This window comes from Manis pentadactyla, chromosome 13, assembly GCF_030020395.1.
Source record: "Manis pentadactyla isolate mManPen7 chromosome 13, mManPen7.hap1, whole genome shotgun sequence".
NCBI classification, from domain to species: domain Eukaryota; kingdom Metazoa; phylum Chordata; class Mammalia; order Pholidota; family Manidae; genus Manis; species Manis pentadactyla.
Window position 1 is genome coordinate 34,550,951 of NC_080031.1, and position 16,734 is coordinate 34,567,684.

At 39.6% G+C, this 16,734-nt stretch overlaps 1 protein-coding gene across 7 annotated transcripts in view; it reads left to right on the top strand.

Annotated features, from left to right (window-relative positions):
- ELMOD1 (ELMO domain containing 1) overlaps positions 1–16,734 on the top strand; it is a 97,418-nt gene that overhangs the window by 74,738 nt on the left and 5,946 nt on the right. For 5 of the 7 annotated variants that reach the window (XM_057491046.1, XM_057491047.1, XM_036902675.2 and 2 more), the window contains 5 exons: positions 3,570–3,703; positions 6,445–6,513; positions 6,970–6,993; positions 9,934–9,984; positions 11,093–11,226. In XM_057491046.1, coding sequence (XP_057347029.1) covers positions 3,570–3,703; positions 6,445–6,513; positions 6,970–6,993; positions 9,934–9,984; positions 11,093–11,226 — 412 coding nt within the window. Of the gene's footprint in view, positions 1–3,569; positions 3,704–6,444; positions 6,514–6,969; positions 6,994–9,933; positions 9,985–11,092; positions 11,227–11,924; positions 12,413–16,734 lie in introns of those variants that run through there. The other 2 variants (XM_057491048.1, XM_036902677.2) reach the window with 2 other exon arrangements.

The following is a 16,734-nucleotide window of genomic DNA, read 5'->3' on the forward strand; positions in this document are numbered from 1 at the left end:
TATTCTCTAATAATTCTTTGTATTTCTGTGGGGTCCGTCGTGATTTTTCCTTTCTCGTTTCTGATACTGTTGATTTGTGTTGACTCTCTTTTCTTCTTAATAAGTCTGGCTAGAGGCTTATCTATTTTGTTTATTTTCTCAAAGAACCAGCTCTTGGTTTCATTGATTTTTGCTATTGTTTTATTCTTCTCAATTTTATTTATTTCTTCTCTGATCTTTATTATGTCCCTCCTTCTGCTGACCTTAGGCCTCATTTGTTCTTGTTTTTCCAATTTCGATAATTGTGACATTAGACCATTCATTTGGGATTGTTCTTCCTTTTTTAAATATGCGTGGATTGCTATATACTTTCCTCTTAAGACTGCTTTTTCTGTGTCCCACAGAAGTTGGGGCTTAGTGTTGTTGTTGTCATTTGTTTCCATATATTGCTGGATCTCCATTTTGATTTGGTCATTGATCCACTGATTATTTAGGAGCATGTTGTTAAGCCTCCATATGTTTGTGAGCCTTTTTGCTTTCTTTGTACAGTTTATTTCTAGTTTTATGCCTTTGTGGTCTGAAAAGTTGTTTGGTAGGATTTCAATCTTTTGGAATTTACTGAGGCTCTTTTTGTGGCCTAGTATGTGGTCTATTCTGGAGAATGTTCCATGTGCACTTGAGAAGAATGTGTATCCTGTTTCTTTTGGATGTAGAGTTCTGTAGATGTCTATTAGGTCCATCTGCTCTACTGTGTTGTTCAGTGCTTCTGTGTCCTTACTTATTTTCTGCCCGGTGGATCTATCCTTTGGGGTGAGTGGTGTGTTGAAGTCTTCTAGAATGAATGCATTGCAGTCTATTTCCTTCTTTAGTTCTGTTAGTATTTGTTTCACATATGCTGGGGCTCCTGTATTGGGTGCATATATATTTATAATGGTTATATCCTCTTGTTGGACTGCGCCCTTTATCATTATGTAGTGTCCTTCTTTATCTCTTGATACTTTCTTTGTTTTGAAGTCTATTTTGTCTGATATTAGTACTGCAACCCCTGCTTTCTTCTCGCTGTTGTTTGCCTGAAATATGTTTTTTCATCCCTTGACTTTTAGTCTGTACATGTCTTTGGGTTTGAGGTGAGTTTCTTGTAAGCAGCATATAGATGGGTCTTGCTTTTTTATCCATTCTATTACTCTATGTCTTTTGATTGGTGCATTCAGTCCATTAATATTTAGGGTGACTATTGAAAGATATGTACTTATTGCAATTGCAGGCTTTAAATTCGTGGTTACCAAAGGTTCAAGGTTAGCCTCTTTAGTATCTTACTGCCTACCTTAGCTCGCTAATTGAGCTGTTATATACACTATCTGGAGATTATTTTCTTCTCTCCCTTCTTACTCCTCCTCCTCCATTCTTCATATGTTGGGTGTTTCATTCTGTACTCTTTCTAGGAGTGCTCCCATCTAGAGCAGTCCCTGTAAGATGTCCTGTAGAGGTGGTTTGTCGGAAGCAAATTCCTTCAGCTTTTGTTTGTCTGGGAATTGTTTAATCCCAGCATCATATTTGAATGATAGTCGTGCTGGATACAGTATCCTTGGTTCAAGGCCCTTCTGTTTCATTGCATTAAATATATCATGCCATTCTCTTGTTGCCTGTAGGGTTTCTGTTGAGAAGTCTGATGTTAGCCTGATGGGTTTTCCTTTATAGGTGACCTTTTTCTCTCTAGCTGCCTTTAAAACTCTGTCCTTGTCCTTGATCTTTGCCATTTTAATTATTATGTGTCTTGGTGTTGTCCTCCTTGGATCCTTTCTGTTGGGGGTTCTGTGTATTTCCGTGGTCTGTTCGATTATTTCCTCCCCCAGTTTGGGCAAGTTTTCAGCAATTATTTCTTCCAAGATACTTTCCATCCCTTTTCTTCTCTCTTCTTCTTCTGGTACCCCTATTATATGGATATTGTTCCTTTTGGATTGGTCACACAGTTCTCTTAATATTGTTTCATTCCTGTAGATCCTTTTATCTCTCTTTATGTCAGCTTCTATGCATTCCTGTTCTCTGGTTTCAATTCCATCAATGGCCTCTTGCATCCTATCCATTCTGCTTATAAACCCTTCCAGAGTTTGTTTCATTTCTGTAATCTCCTTCCTGGCATCTGTGATCTCCCTCTGGACTTCATCCCATTTCTCTTGCATATTTCTCTGCATCTCTGTCAGCATGTTTATGATTTTTATTTTGAATTCTTTGTCAGGAAGACTGGTTAGGTCTGTCTCCTTCTCTGGTGTTTCCTCTGTGATCTTTGTCTGCCTGTAATTTTGCCTTTTCATGGTGATAGGAATAGTTTGCAGAGCTGGGACGAGTGACGGCTGGAAGAACTTCCCTTCTTGTTGGTTTGTGGCCCTCCTCTCCTGGGAGAACAGCGACCTCTAGTGGCTTGTGCTGCGCAGCTGCGCGCAGACAGGGCTTCTGCTTCCTGCCCGGCTGCTATGGAGTTAATCTCCACTGTTGCTGTTGGTGTGGCCTGGCTCGGGCAGCTACTCCAAAATGGTGGAGTCGCGTTGGAGCAGGAGCTGCTGGGAGGCTATTTATCTCCGTAAGGGGCCTCTCTGCTCCCTGCAGCCCAGGGGATTAGGGTGTCCAGAGATCCCCAGATTCCCTACCTCTGGATTAAGTGTCCCGCCCTGCCCCTTTAAGACTTCCAAAAAGCACCCGCCAAAACAAAACAACCCCCCCCCAAAAAAAATTTTTTTTTAATTTAAATAAATAAATAAATAATAAATGGCCGCTCATTTTTCTTTATTCTCCGGTGCCATCCTCAGGCATCTGCTCACCAGTCTTGCTGCCCTGTTTCCCTAGTATTGGGGTCCCTATCCCTTTAAGACTTCCAAAAAGCGCTCGCCAAAACAAAAGAGCAAAAAAAAAAAAATTGGCCGCTCACTTTTCTTATTTCCTCTGGTGCCAGACCGCCGGTACCCACTCACTCTTCTTGCTGCCCTGTTTCCCTAGTATCCAGGGCTCTGCGCACGCACTGTGTCTGCGCTCTGGCCCGGAGTGCTGGGGCTGGGTGTTCAGGAGTCCTGGGCTCTGTCTCCCTCGCTCTGCCTACTGTTCTCCTGCTGGGATCTGGGGGGAGGGGTGCTTGGGTCCTGCTGGGCTGGGGCTTGTATCTTACCCCCTTCATGAGGCGCTGGGTTCTCGCAGGTGTGGATGTGGTCTGGATATTGTCCTGTGTCCTCTGGTCTTTATTCTAGGAGGAGTTGTCTTTGTTATATTTTCATAGATATATGTGGTTTTGGGAGGAGATTTCCGCTGCTCTGCTCATGCCGCCATCTTGGCTCTCCTTTCCTCTTAGTTTTATTATAAAATAGTTTTACTTCCCAGATCCTCTGCAAAGGTCTGGGAGTCCCTCCAAAGAGTGTTCAGACCCTACTTGGAAAACTGCTGACATAGATAATTGAAAGATAATCAAATTTATAATTGTAATATATCTGCCTATATTCATCTTTGCAAAGCTTCTCCTAATAATATAGTTTACAGAATCTGAGCCAATAGGAAGAATAGTTCTGTGTTTATATCAATAGGCTAATTTTCTTTCTTGTCTCCAGTTATGGAAATTATTGAAGCCCAATACTCCTTTGGAATCTCGGATTTCTAAACAATGGTGTGAAATTGGTTTCCAAGGTGATGATCCTAAAACAGATTTTCGAGGAATGGGACTTCTGGGACTGTACAATTTGCAGTAAGTAAAATGAAAAACTGTTGAGTATTAAGGTGATGTCCTGGTCTCCTCATATGGAAATGGCACAGTTGAGTTATTAATTACAAAAGCCACTTCCCAGAAGACTCCAAGGAAACCTTCAAATCCTCTGAGAGACAACTCAGGTTCATAAAATTAAAAAGCTACTACCATCTTCCTTTTCTTTGGCTAACCTCAGGGAGTTTTTTTAAAAGCAAATCTCAAGTGTTTTTATTTTTAATTTTCTATTATGAAAAATTTCAACTATGTACAAAAGCAGAGGGAAGATTGTAAAGAACCTCTCATACTGATCACCCAGATGCATGAGTTATTGGGGTTTTGAAATATCTGCAACACTTACTTTTTGGCAGAAATGTGTTAATGAAAATCCTATGCTGTTTGCCATTTTACTTTCATATTTCAACAAATAGCTCTAAAAATAAATCAATATTACATTACATAAACCACAATGCCATTATCACACCTAACAAAATTAACAATGATTCCTTGGTGTCACTGATCTCCAGTCTGTATTAAAATTTCCCAGTTCTCTCAAAAATGTCTTTTTATAGCTGGTTTGTTGTAATCAAGCTCCGTACAAGACCTACACGTTGCGCTTAGTTATGATGATTCTACCCTCCAGCCTCTCCTTTCCCCCAACCAATGTCATCAACTTGTGCAACATTCCAGGCCAGCTGTCCTCTAAAATGTCCCATGATCTGGATCTTCTGTTTGCATGTGTACCCATCCACCATACATCCTGAAAATTGGAGGTATTGGGAAAGGCTTTAATAGATTCAGGTCTCGGTCCTATGCTGCAATGGATCAGAGGAGTCACAGTCTGGTGGCAGCATTGTAAAGTCCCCATCAGCCCTTCACCTGATCATTTCATCCTTTAATGATCTTCACTGACCCAATTAATTAGTGTGCAAAAAGTGCTTTTCTGCTTCTGTTATTCTTCCCACAGTTGTTGGCTGGAATTTTGTAAGGACTCATTTTGATTCATCAACTATGGTTATTTAAATTCTCTAAAACATAGGTAGGACAGATGCTCAACTTTTCTATTTAGTTGCCTCTTTTCAGAGTGAGGAGTTCTCTTGTTAATGATCAAAAAACTTTTTGGGGGCTTTGTCTCTATTTTTTAAATGCCATTTGAACTCCTGGGTTTTGTATATTTACTGTGATTCAACTAATTGTGCTCATTATTTTCTTCATGCTTAAATAGAGCCATATGTAGTCATTATTTTTCAAGCCAAAGGGAGTCCTTTTAAGTTGGTTCTTATGTCCTCCAACACCATCCTGTTAGTGAGGATAGTGGTGTATTTTTTTTAAAGAAATTAAGCCTTATTCAGTCATTTCTGATGGCACCCCAATTCCCCCTAGAACTTTGCCTTTATTTTAAATTCAGGAAGTTTAATAATCACCCATTCTTTATGAAATGTTTTAAATGCTGCATTATTACATAATGTGAATGAATACAAAGTAAATTTTGATAAAGCTGGTGTGACAAATAAGTGGGTAAAGGGTGTGCTTTTGAACAAGTAGAGCTGGGACAACTGACCTTCTATTTAGAAAAAAAATAAAATTATATCTCTACCTCACTTCAATAACAAATTGATGGTCAGAACAAGCCTTTACATCTTTCTGGAGGAACCCTTTCAGATATGTGAATAAAGAAGGTTCTCTTATAGACACAAACAAAAAAGCATAAACTGTAAAAGAAAAATCAATAAATTTCACACATTAAAATTGAAGACTTTGGTAGGAGCCTCCATAAACAAGTGAAAAGACAAATCAAGACTGACTCTTATATAAATGGTAAATGATCCATATCGAGTATATTACTCTCTGTAGGGTTATTTGTCTTATGTATTTGAGGATATTTTTAGATATACTGGACCAAAATTAAGAAAAGACAAGACATAAGGGAGGATATCTAGACAACAAGAAAGTAAGGAAAGAGGTTCAATTTCATTAAAAATCATAGATGTGTGTATTAAAATTGCTGTTTGAAATTTTGATTTGGTTTGAAACTTTGAAGTTTTCTGAGAGACTACAAGAACCTTCATGCTTTAGATTTATGCAGGAAATATGTACACATCAAGTTAAATAATATATGCTATAGTTTAATTTTGTAATTATCTTTATGAAGTGCTTTTTATGATGTTTTTTTGAGGGTATGTAAGCTTTTTGTATTTTTAAGAAACATCATTGCCCCTTTCCCCCTAGAGAGAATTTTACTTTTTCTAGTGTTTCTAAGCTTCATAAGATATTTTCCATTCATCCAGAGTTCAAATACCCCATGAATATTCTCCAAGAAAAATGCATTTATAATGCACCCTCTCACCTCCTCTCATCTCTTCCTCTCTGCCCTTGAGCTGTCACAGTTCCTCACCATGTGCCTTCATCCAGGCTGCTTCTGCCTTCTGAGGGGCCCCATCCTGCCCTTTCACCTATAACTCTCCTTAACAAAAGTATCCTTAACTCTCTGGGGAATGGCAAAGGTCATAATTAAAATTCCACTCCTGCTGGATACATTCCTAAATCTCTGTGGATTTTACGACTACCCTGTCATTATATTTGGAAAATTCTGTTATGAAAAGCTGTTCTTTCTCTGGAGGAGCTAAAACAAGTGATAATCTTATGCTGGTGTCCATCTCTGGAGGCACAATGGCCTCATGTTGGATTAAAATGAATGTATCCCACAGGTCTGCAGTTATGGCTTTCTTTTCCTCCAACGGCAGGTATTTTGCAGAAAGGGATGCTATAGCAGCTCAGCAGGTCCTTTCGGATTCTCTTCATCCAAAATGCAGGTAATTGTTGAAGATAAAAGATGCATTACTTTATGGGTTAGGCTAACAGCATCTCCTACGTGACCAACGTGGGGCTTAGAATTCCTTGAGACAAGACTGGACCAAGGCTGAATAGGAAGGTCCAAAGTTCAGGTGCTTATAATGGGATTTAGGTTGTTAAAGGGCACCATTCAAGAGATGAGTATGTGAAGAGACTGATGACATCACTAGTGTCCAGCAAGATTGAGTAGATGGACCCCGAAGGAGAAAGCAGAATCTGGAAGAAAGAGTTTAAAGACCAGGGAGCATGAAGGGGGAGCAGAGAGGGAATGGAAGTCACAACTTGAGGAGCCAACTTTGAAACTCTGGACTTGCTGAGGCTTTTTTTTTTTTTTTGGTAAAAGATCTACATTCTAAATATTTTGTACTTTCATTTACCTTTCTTTTTTTTTTTTTTCTTGAACTGATTACATGAAGAGATATCACTAAGGAAGAAATAAGGTATTTTTTTCTTTGCTTTTGTGTTTTGTTGCCTTTATTTTATTTTAGAATAAGTATGGGTAAGAATTTTCAACAAAATACAAGTTCATGAAAAACTTTCAAAAAGCAAACATTTCCCAACTTTTTATCTAATATAGTGCATTATATTTGGACTGTGTTTTAGTAAAGTTCTACTTCCATGGCTCTACCTGGTTGGGGAAGCATTTTAAACTCTTCACCTAAAGGCTGACCATGCCACCACACGTGCTGGGACCCATCTTCTCCCCAGTGAGGGACATTTAAGAGACATTTTATTTGCGAATTTTCTCACACAGAGCAAATTTGCTCTTCTATTAAAAGATTTCTAATTTCATTATTATAAATAGTAGTTATTACATATATACTTTACACTCTCTTATTATAAGGAGTTCTAACCATTCTCAAAATTCAGAAACAGGTCGACTTTGGGACTCTCCTCCCACCTTACTATTATATTTATTCTAGCTTCATTTGGCTAAGGTTCGTTAAATTACACTGTACTTCCCAAACTTATATTAATAATCTTTTATAAGATTAAATTTGCATTTTCTTTATCTTTTTCTTACTTTGAGAAAAACACTAAAATCACTCTTGGTATATTACCTGGTTCAAACCAGACTTTTAATTTTTTAACTGCATTTTCTCAATTGCATATTTCTGTAGTGGAGAGACTCTGAACTCCTTCTAGTTAAAATTGGGTGGGGAGTCTGTGTGCGCTGCCAGGCAGCATTTCCCAGGAGGTCATCAGCAAGAAGACATGGAGCCTCCATGGTCCCTGGGAAGTGACAATAGCTTAAATATTTTTCGATTAACCATTGGAGGCAGATTAATTTTGTCTATGAGTCATTCTCAAAGAAAGGCTTTATAGTTTTATCTCCTGTGTCAGCCATCGGAGAGGTGGTATTTGAGGGTTTGTGTGACCTCTTGCTTAAGAAGAGACCAGCATTTGTGTGTGTGCAGGGCATGTGTATAAAACTACTGTGCTTTGTCCCTCAAGCTACCATAAAATTGACAAGGTGAAGTTCAAGTATTAATCACTTCAAATTAATGGTAAATTAGAATGTTTTGAAAATGCAACTGTCCTTCACCAATGTCTGGAAAGAAGTATATATTGACCAGTTGTGGTACCAGCATAGGTTGTCAGGCCCTGAATACCTCAGGGGTTCAGCAGGGAGAAGCCAATATATACTGAGGCAAGCTCTTTCCTGCCTGTCTCTCAGCAAGCATTACACATTATTGCTCTTGTGCATACTCACCTATTGAGTCCTGAAGTAGCTTAAGGGATATAAGTAGAGTCAAGTTTAAGAGAAGAATTTTGTGTGCCTGTGTGTCTGTGCGTCTATGTGTGCTTCTTAGAGCAAGGGATTCCTTCTGTTTGGGCCAGGAGATCCTTTAAGTAATCAAATGAGTGGAGATCATTTGGCCTTTTATCATATTTCCAATGCAGTAGAGATTTAATTTAACAAAAAGAGATGCTATGTATTTACAAAGCTTTGTGGAAGAGAGAATGGGTGTTTCTAGATTCATTTATATAAAGCTTCTTAAATTCCATCCCTAACTCATTTCAGGATATGAGTCTTTTAAGGTAAAAATCTCCTGATGCCTCTTGCTGGCTGGTTGGTTTGTTAGTAGCAGCTACACTTTAAAAAGAGGCGACATATTTTAATTAAGTGCAGTTACTTTAAATTATAACCAATCATTGATAGCACATATCATTAAATATCAGTTTTGCATCATGTGTTTGTGGTCTTGTGCTGTGTATTACATGTGTGTCTTTTACTGTAGCGTCTATAGTGTATTATAAAGAACTCTCCTTTCTCCTACTTAGATGGAAACTAAATGTTCATAATAACTCTAGTTTTAAGTGTTTATTCAGCTCAAAAGATAACCATATTTTTCGGTGTAAAACACTGAATGTAAGTTACATTAGCCACAAAGAATGGCACATGACTCCTGCCTACAAGACACTGGAGTATGAATGGGGTGAGATGGGGCACACAAGGTAATAGAATGCAAGGCAATATTTTCATAATGCTTCTGTGATAGGACCCTTTCTTCAAACATTCTCGTTCAGAAGTTCAAATTAGGAAATGGATTGAAGTGGAACTGCTGTGGTTTAGCTGTCTCAGCTTAGCCAGAGGATGTGTCTTAGCTCAGCCATGGCACTTGTCGGAACAGAATTTTTAAAACCTATGCACCGTCCTCCCTCCCTCTGTCTCTCTCTGCCTTCCTTCCTTTCTACTTTCTTTCACTAGCTCAATCATTTATCAATCAGTAAATGTCTATTTGGCATCTACTGTGTGCCAGACACCACAAATAAAGCTGAGTAGGATAAATCCCATGAGATAAAACCAAACGAAATGCGGTGGAGACTCGTGAGAGAGTGAGGGGGCATCTGGTCAGAGGAGAGGGATCCCAGGCAAGGTGTCATGGATGAAGTGCTGTCTAATGATAGTGACAGTGTAAAGGAGTATCTTTTTTTGATTTGTGAATAATGGAGGTTTTTTATCTTTTTTATTGAAGCATCATTGATAAAACCATCTTATGTTGGTTTCAGATGTACAACACAGTGGTTCAACAGTTTTAAATCCTCACCCCCTCTAGTGTGGTTACTGTCTGTCAGCGTAGAAAGGTATTACAGAATCACTGACTATATTCAAGGAGTATCTTAATGTTTGGCCTTCAAGGATGTCTCTCACTGCTGTACTAAAAAAAAATAGGGGATAAGTAGCATGGATTTAAATAATTCCATTTCTGAGCTCCATATAAATTGTGCTGTGGCTTTTTAGTTAATAACACTTAAATTGGCTAGTGTTTGAGTTACAGACGTCTCTGCATCTAGTCAACAGTTTTTAACATTATCATTAAAAGAGACAAGTACCAATTAGAAACTAAATCTTATTTATTTATTCCTTTGTTCAGCAAGTTCAGCAAAGCAGAATGGGAGAAGAGAAGGATGGATAAAGCAATTGGGTGAGTGTGGGATTTCACATATAACTGTTGTCAGTCTAAACTAGAACCAGAGCAAAATGCCATAAGTGCACTGTAAAAGATGACAAGGCTGGAAATCCACTTGCACTGGTGGAAATATATAATGCAGTTGAATTTTTTATATGTTTGCAGATTTATTTGTATGATGATAAGATACTATTTTGCCTTCAACCAACTGACAACATTTAGAGAGTTTAACTAAATGGAAATGATTTTCAGAAGTCATCATTTAGAATTGTATTTGGTAGTTTTAAAGACCAATCAAGTATCAGGCTATTAGATTAAAAATATAGTTTTTTTTTTTATAATACCTCATTGTATCCATAATACCTCATTTTTTAAATAATACCTCATTTTTTTTTATAATACCTCATGTTTGAACAGAGACGTCCTTTTTTTCTTTTAATGTGCTGGATTTATATTACCAGAGAGAACTTAATAACTCAGTTTGAATTAGTTTTTGATGAACATGTAGAAATTTATAGTTTTCCTCATATTCAAAGTAACATATGATTTATTATAGAAAATTTAGCAAATATAGGAAAGTAAAATAATCACCCCAATCTTATCACTCCAACATACCCATATTAATATTTTGTGTCATTTCATTCTAGACTGTTTTCTGTGCACACAAACACAAAATGTGGGTATACAAAAATTTGTCTTGTTCTATACATAATCTTTTATATCCTGCTTAGTCTTTAGGAATGTAGTTTTTATTGGCTATAATATATAAGATTATCATGATTTGTTTCCCCAGTCATCTTTCTTAGAATATTTAAATAGTTTCTACATCTTTTCCCTTATAAATAATGCTATAATGAATATCCTTGAATATAAAACTTTGTTCAATTTCTGTTTTTTTCTCCTGTATATTTGGAAATTGAATTACTTAATCAAAACATTTGAACTCTTAATTCAGTAATTACATTACTGAAATTTTCTGGTAAATTATATAATTCAGGTAGAGAGGGAAGGACAACCTGCCACTCTGATTATTCAACAGTAATTTAAAAATCAGATTATCATTTTTTTAATGCTTGTTTCCCATATGGGACACACAGTTGTTTTTATGCTTTGCACTTTACAGGTACTCATTTGCAATTGTGGGCATCAATATAACTGATCTGGCATACAATCTGCTTGTGAGCGGAGCTTTAAAAACTCATTTCTACAACATAGCCCCAGAGGCTCCAATGCTGTCTCACTTCCAACAGACATTCTGTAAGTATCCTGTTGCTTAACTCTCAACATAGGTTTCTATAGAACCTGGAGGGCTCCAGACAGTGTCAAAGCTGAGAAATCTTTGCAATGTAGCTGCTTTGGGGCCTTTGAACAGCCTCCTTTCATTTGATTTTTTGTTATTGTTGTTTTCTCATTCAAAAACCTACACTAATAATTTTAGACATCAAATTAGACATCATGGATTTTCTTCTTTGCCAGCATTGACATAATATCCAAAGTATCAAATTCTGGTCTGCCTTAAAGATGTCCTGCGTGTCTCCCTCCCTCTGATCCAACGTGGCATAGCACTGACAGAGTGCAGGCTCTGCAGATAGCCTGAACTGACTCCCTGATGCATGTTTACTAACTTCTCTAAGCCTCAGTTATGTCATCAGTAAAATAAGAGTCCTCTCCTCATAGAGTTGCTACAAAGATGAAATGAGATAACGGATAAAAAGCTGTGTTAGCTAGCCACATAGTTTGTGCTCAGTGGACATCAGAAAGAGGAGGTGTGGTTTAGTAATACCGACACGGGGGGGGGCTGTCGCCGGTATTACCTCTGCTGTTATCACTAGTACTGTTACAGAGGGTAGCATTTGCAGTCCCCTAAGAGTAGATGCTAGTAGACAGAAGTATTGGTGACCCTGAGCCACAGCCTTATGTTTTCTTTGCCTGAGGGGTTTCCTTTGGTGTTGCAGCTGTGTTGTTTCAGAAGAGAAAGACCAAGGCTGCGTAGCAGAGCCCCTGGGATGCTCTTCTCCGTTCCTAAAGGCAAAATTCTAAATCTAGCTGCATGTCATGATCCTTGTGGGCCAGACACAAACCAGTTTGGAGGAGCATGGCTACAAAATCATCAAGTAGCCTAAGTCATTTAAAGGAGAAATGTCAGTTAAACCATGCTTGCTGAGGGCCTTGTACCTAGGCTTTCTTAGCAAGAAAATTAAAAAGCTTCTCTCCTTCATGTTCCTTACAGCTTTTTCCTTGTGTTAATTTCCTAAACAGGTCTGCCACTCTTTCTAAATGTGGTTAAGACACAGTTGTTCCACCCCAAATCCACTACAAGGGAGTATTGGTCCCTAGTTCATTTTTGGAATGTGATAAAGTCACAAGTTAACTGCAGTTTATTTCATCTAAACTCCTAAAATAATAATGATTCTTTTACCTGGGATTTTGTCTTCTTTTATATCTGTTCTTTCAAGACTTCTGGTTAAAGATGACATTTTTCTGGAACGTCACTAAAGTCCATGTAAAAGGCTTTTTCTCAGGAAGCATAAACCCACAAGGACAGGAAAAATCAGAAATGAGGCAAGAAAAACTTACTTTGGAAGCTGAAAAATAGATTTAGTGATAACTGACCTAGTAGTCCTGAGAAAGCAAATCCCAAACAAGCAATATGGAAAGGTAAGAAACAACCTGACAGTCCACAGGGCCCCCAGAAGGTTCAGGAATTGACAGCACTAATTGTCTCTGACATAGGGTGAAGGTGGGACCATAAACAGCAAGATTTCTTACAAGCATGTTAAGAAGTTCTTAGAGGCCCAGATCCCCTTCCCCAGGACACAGCTTTTGTCCTTCCCTCTCCCCAGCAGAGGCCGTGTGGATTATTCTCCAGAGAAGGAAAAATAAAATATCTCTATTGAAAATGGTGAGTAAGACCAAGATGCCCAGGCTCCTTCTCCTACCAAGTCCCTGTGACTTTGGCAGCCCACCAGGACCTTCTCTGGGGAATCTGAGCAGCCCGAGAGAGAACAGGTGGTGATGCTGACCCTCAGTGAAGCAGCGCAGCCACATCACGCCTCCACAGCTACGCTCACACCCTACAGCCCTACTTGCATGCTCAGAGATTCTAGTCAGCTTTTAGTCCAGATGCTTGGAAGTACGGGACATACGGAGTGGTCATATGTGGGTGACCTGACTGGCAGCTTCAGATGAGGTCCTAACTGATAGCCAGGATCCCCATGAAACGTGGAGATGCTGCCAGATGATTCCTGCCCCCCAGCTCTCAGGTGACCCCCAACCTTCAAATCTCCCCAGTTAGGACCCCAAACATTGTGGGTTTGTTCCTCCTGTGCCCTTTCTGAATTCCTAGCCCGCTGAATTCAGAGTAAATTAAAATGGTTATTTTTTATCCACTGGATTTTGGAATGATTTCCTAAGCAGAAATAGATAACAAGAAGAATAAGGTAAGCCTCAAGCATGAGCAAGAACCTAAAACAAGCAGAAATGAGGCCCCTAGAAGGAAACAGAAACTATGCAGGGAAAAGCTTCAAAAATACATATCATTAATATCCCCAAAAAGAAAGAGAAGAAATTGCAACTATGAAACAAGAACAAGGTGCTGTAGAAAGAGCCTTCAAAGAACAGAAGAGTGCTCTTAGAAATTAAGAATCAAATAGCAGAAATGAAATCTCCAAAAAGGTTTAGAAAATAAAGCTGAAAACTCTCCCAGAAAGTATAGATGAAAAATGGAAAACAAAGGTTAAGAAATTAAAGGAAGTTTAATTTCTAGGAAGCCTTATATCTGAATAATAGTACCAGAAAAACAACAGTGAATGTAAGAGGAGGGAATCAAAGAAATAAATTTTTCAGAGTAAAGGATGAGGTTTCATATTAAACTATAAGCACCAGCATAACCATGGTCCACACCACTGTGAAATTTTGTGATACCAGCAAGAGATTATTCTAAAAATTACGGAAGGTGTTCCACAAAGAACTGGGAATCAAGATGACATTGGATTTCTCAACAGCAACATTGTATTCTAGGAGACAGTGGAATAATGTCTTCAAAAATTTAAGAGAATTTTTTTACTCTAAGGGAATATGATTCCAAATACAGAATTCTATGCCTAGTCTAACTTACCAATTAAGTGTGGGAGTAAAAGACATTTTTTAAATGCAAGGTCTTAAACATTTTACTTCCTTATATCTTTATCAGGAAGCTTCTGAAGGACATATTTCCACAAAATAAGAGGAAAATCCTAAAAGGACCAAAAGAGGTCCAGAAAGCAGGAAATCTATCACAGGACAGAAGTGAAGAGAATCTTAAGGATGAATGTGAAGGGAAAGCCCAGGATGATATCTGTGCAATAGGCTGAGAATAATAAATCCACATTTTAGCAGGTCAGAAGGCTCTGGGAGACACTCTTGAAAGAATATGAAGTTGATCGACTATCTACTGTATTTGAACACACTGAGAGAGCCCTGGGTACTTTGGGAGGAGTTTAGGGTTAAACTAAGTAAGCAAACTAAGCAAATAAACAGGGCAGTTAGCAACACTAGGTAGAGAAAACTGTTAGAAAGTATGTGATAATGCGGTTGAAATAGGTTCAAGGGAGCTAAGTCATCTTCTATAAAGGGAAATTAAAAAAACCAAACAGTAGAAATCATGTGATTTAGAGCTATGGAGGTCAATAATCAGAAAAATCAGTGAGCGTTGAAATGCTGCTTTAAGGAAGAGTGGTCGGGGCAGGGGTAGCTGTTGGTTTGTTGTTTTGTGTAACAAGACAAATGATCTGGCTCTAAACCATGTGCATGTATAACTTAGACAAAAAGCAAATTTGAAAATATATATGCTTTGTGACTTGTTAATGGGAAATGGAAACCCCTTACATATGTGACTGTCCTACATAGTTGTCCTACTCTGACAACTGGATGATTATATTCACTGCTGCAATAAGTCTGACCATTTCCAACAAATATTACTCAAGTTTTACTACAGCTCAAGTTCTGTGCTGAGGAAGACAGGCATCTAAACAAATAATTAAACCATAGTGGGAAGAATTTTGTGATTAAGGAAGTAAGATATTGTTTTTCAAATTTGAAAAGACCTATGGCTAGCATAGCTCACTCACTCTGGGAGTCAGGGAACCTTTCCCAGAGCAGATGCCACTCTCCATGGGACCTGAAGGATGAGTGACAGTAAATAAATGAGTGGTGGCCGAGGGTCCAGCCAGGGGAGTGGCACCGGCAAAGGCCACAAGACAAAGAACGTGGGGGATTCAAGGACAGAGCACAGGGTGTGGGGGAGGGCAGAGGGGACTGGAGGCAACAGTGGTAAGGGGAGGCCGTTTTTGAAGAGCTTTGAAAACCGTTTGAAAGAGCATGAACATGTAGGTGAGCAAGGCCCCTCGCCTGTCTCCGCTCCCCTTGTACGCACTCCGTGCTGTATCTACCACGTGGAGCCGGGGAAGCAGTTTGAGGGAAAATAGAATGAGGTTAGTTCTAGGCATACCAGGGGTATGTTCCCTTTGGGAAATCCCCCTGGAGCCGCACAGCGGGCATTCTGATGCCAGGCTGTGGGACTCTGAGGAATTTCGAGGACAGATTAGGAATTTATCAGCCACGAGGAGAAAACCAGAGCCACACAGTGAGGGAGCGCCTGTGGGAAGGAATCAGAATCACAGGGATTGACGATTAAAGACGGGAATATGTGGTTGTTCGCTACTGTATCCTCAGCACAGAGCCTGACACAGAGTGGGTGCTCAGTGAATACTTGTTGAATGGATGGATGGGTGGACAGACAGGAAGCTAAAATATTGGATAATGACCTTTGCAGGAGAAGGAAGTCTAGGATCCCTGTAAAACTGTAGTCTTGACCTGAACTGATGTGCTTCCAAGAGAACTCCCCCAGGTGAGTAAGCATGCAATAGGCTTACTCATTTCCCGAGGCCTCCCCGGGGTTAGAAACAGCAGCAGCCCCCCTATGGGTTGAGGAAGAGGCAGAGGGACTCAGGCCTCCCTGGGAGAAGCAGACTGCGCCCTGAGCGCGTTGTTCCTCCATCGGACAGATCTGCCCTGTGCATCTCTTCTGTGACGTTCTTACCTTTCCTGTACCCTTCCGGTGTGCCTGCTGTCCGCTACCTGCGGGCAGCGAAGCGAGACCAAAATGCACTCGAGCAACAACAAATAGGCTGCAGGCTTGGGCTGGAAAAGCAAAGTACTGTTCGAAGCAGGCATTCATCTAGGTGAGCACACCATAGCTCTGTCATTCGGACGTAGCTGTGGGAGTCAGTGAGCTCCGCGCCGCATCCAGCCTGAAGGCCCGCTGGACATACAGCCCCGCCCAGTGACGTAAGATAAGGTAAAGTGGGCGCAAGGAAAGCACGATGGCCAGAAGAGGAAAAAGCGTTTTCTTTGACCATCAAAAGAAGAAATAATTCAGTAGAAATACAAACCAAAAGAAGAGGCTGGAAGCAGCCGCTGGTACAGGGTAGAAGGGCGGCTGTGTCAGGTCCTGGCTTCCAGCCTCCAGCTGTGATCATGTAGTCGTACACCGTTCTTATACCCCAAGTATCTTCTCTAAGGCCTCTGTCTCATCTGTAAAATGAAGATTTATCAGCATTACTACTCCACAAAGCTATTATAAGAATTAAATAAGAGGGCCTGGTCTCTTGTTTCCTTCCTCGACCTTCTACACCACTTTGTTAGCTTCCTTAGCTTATCAGCTGAAACTCTCTACCTGGGTCTCTCTCTCCAAGAGGCGGAGTATTGGGTTGCACAGGAACTCTG